Source organism: Citrus clementina, unplaced genomic scaffold (assembly GCF_000493195.1).
Source record: "Citrus clementina cultivar Clemenules unplaced genomic scaffold, Citrus_clementina_v1.0 scaffold_9, whole genome shotgun sequence".
NCBI lineage: Eukaryota > Viridiplantae > Streptophyta > Magnoliopsida > Sapindales > Rutaceae > Citrus > Citrus x clementina.
Window position 1 is genome coordinate 21,627,130 of NW_006261964.1, and position 1,658 is coordinate 21,628,787.

The following is a 1,658-nucleotide window of genomic DNA, read 5'->3' on the forward strand; positions in this document are numbered from 1 at the left end:
TAGCTGTGAAAATTTAAGTGTATACGTACCTTTACCTTTGGTCTTTTCCCCTATTTTCTTTTCTTTATTGATGGATAAATCAGCATGGTTGAGAGATTTTGTGCTGCAATACACTCTGTCATATACGTTTACTTTTTGAACATGAATTGTCTGTCTATGATGTATTTGTTCTATGACATATCATTAACTAAAATTTGCTGTCGTATCTTATTGATTGAAGCTAGTATGATTGTGTTTTGACGGACAAATCAATTAGAAATGATCATGAGTTACTGGCATTACTAGTGCTCAAGTTTTTCATATAGTACAGAATACAAGTTTTATTCATTTCTTCCTCAACCAAAGACCATTTTTATTACTCTTCTTTTCATTATGTTTTTCCTCTTCAACTATTCCATGATAACATAACTCTTTCTTTCTCCTTCTTTCTTCTGTGCTGCAGCACTCATCTTTTTATTTTTAATTAATTAATTTTTTTAACTCTTTGAGTAACTTTTATCGTACTTTGTATATTAGCACATCCTTGAAAATTACTGATTTCTGGTAGCATGATGAAAATTGGGTTTCGACATATGGTTTGACATTGACATGCTTCCTAGTAGCTGTATTTGTTAGGGCAAAAATGTGTTGAAATTACTGAGAAAATTTAAAAATTACTTATGATTGATTGACAAGTACTTGCATCTAAAATATGGATGCATCCTCTGAGAATATAGAACTTTTGCATGTAAATTTTATGGATGTGGATGGGTGTCAAGCTTGTGATCCGCATTCATTTGACTTTAACTTGTGTCCGGGTTGTTAGGGTGGTAGAAGCATGTTAAATTATGAAAATTAAACAGTACATGGGTGCTTGAAAATCTTATTTAAACAATAACAGTCAAAACAATTAAGTTTTGCAGCTGTTGATATATATACTTTTCTAATGACATTTGATCTAAGATCATGTCTCAACATAGTTTATTGACTGTTGCTCGGTGTGTAACAAACATTTTTTTTGTTCTAGTAGTAAAAGCTGGTATAAAACCTTGGATTTATCACACTAAAAACTTGTCTTTTGGCTGTGCCAGAGACCTCATTCTCAATTTATGCTTCTAATTTCTAGAATTATTTTTCCTTCGTATTGGATTATGTGATATTTTCACGTAGTACTAAAAGTTGGTGCAGTTGCAAATTATACAAAGCAATCTTTCTGAATCCATGTTATTTGATGGCAGATGAACAATCGATTGCCACCGTCTCACATGATAGATGGATTAAGTTATGGTCAACCAGAAACAAAGGAGACGAGCATGCGATGGATGTTGACTGAGTACCTGTTGTCTTTAACCTTGTGATTCCTCATTTTGTCTTCTATATATCAGGTTTGAGATAATTTCTTTGACAGCAGTATACCTAACCATGGTCTTTAGGTGAGAGGTGAATGCTTACCGCAACTGAAGCGGTACCTTTTTTTCTCCTCACCCCCAAGCAAAGTTACGACTTACTGTTCCTTATTATTACTATTGTTTGTATATTTCAAAATATTGAAGTTATTTGTAGTGGATCTTGAATGCAAGGCAGCATAACCCAAGAGACATTTTCAGTGTAGGTCTAAATATTCATTACAATAGTTAAAACAAGTTGATGGAATGATATTACAACCATTTTGTAGCTAC

General features: G+C 32.8%; 1 protein-coding gene across 1 annotated transcript in view; it reads left to right on the plus strand.

Moving 5' to 3' along the window:
* Positions 1-1,652, plus strand: part of LOC18033580 (U4/U6 small nuclear ribonucleoprotein PRP4-like protein) — a 4,820-nt gene extending 3,168 nt beyond the window's left edge. Inside the window, exon 5 of the mRNA XM_006421134.2 lies at positions 1,159-1,652. Within this exon, the coding sequence (XP_006421197.2) occupies positions 1,159-1,312 (154 nt within the window). The 3' untranslated portion in view covers positions 1,313-1,652. The remainder of the gene's footprint in view (positions 1-1,158) is intronic.
* Positions 1,653-1,658: the final 6 nt, after the last annotated feature.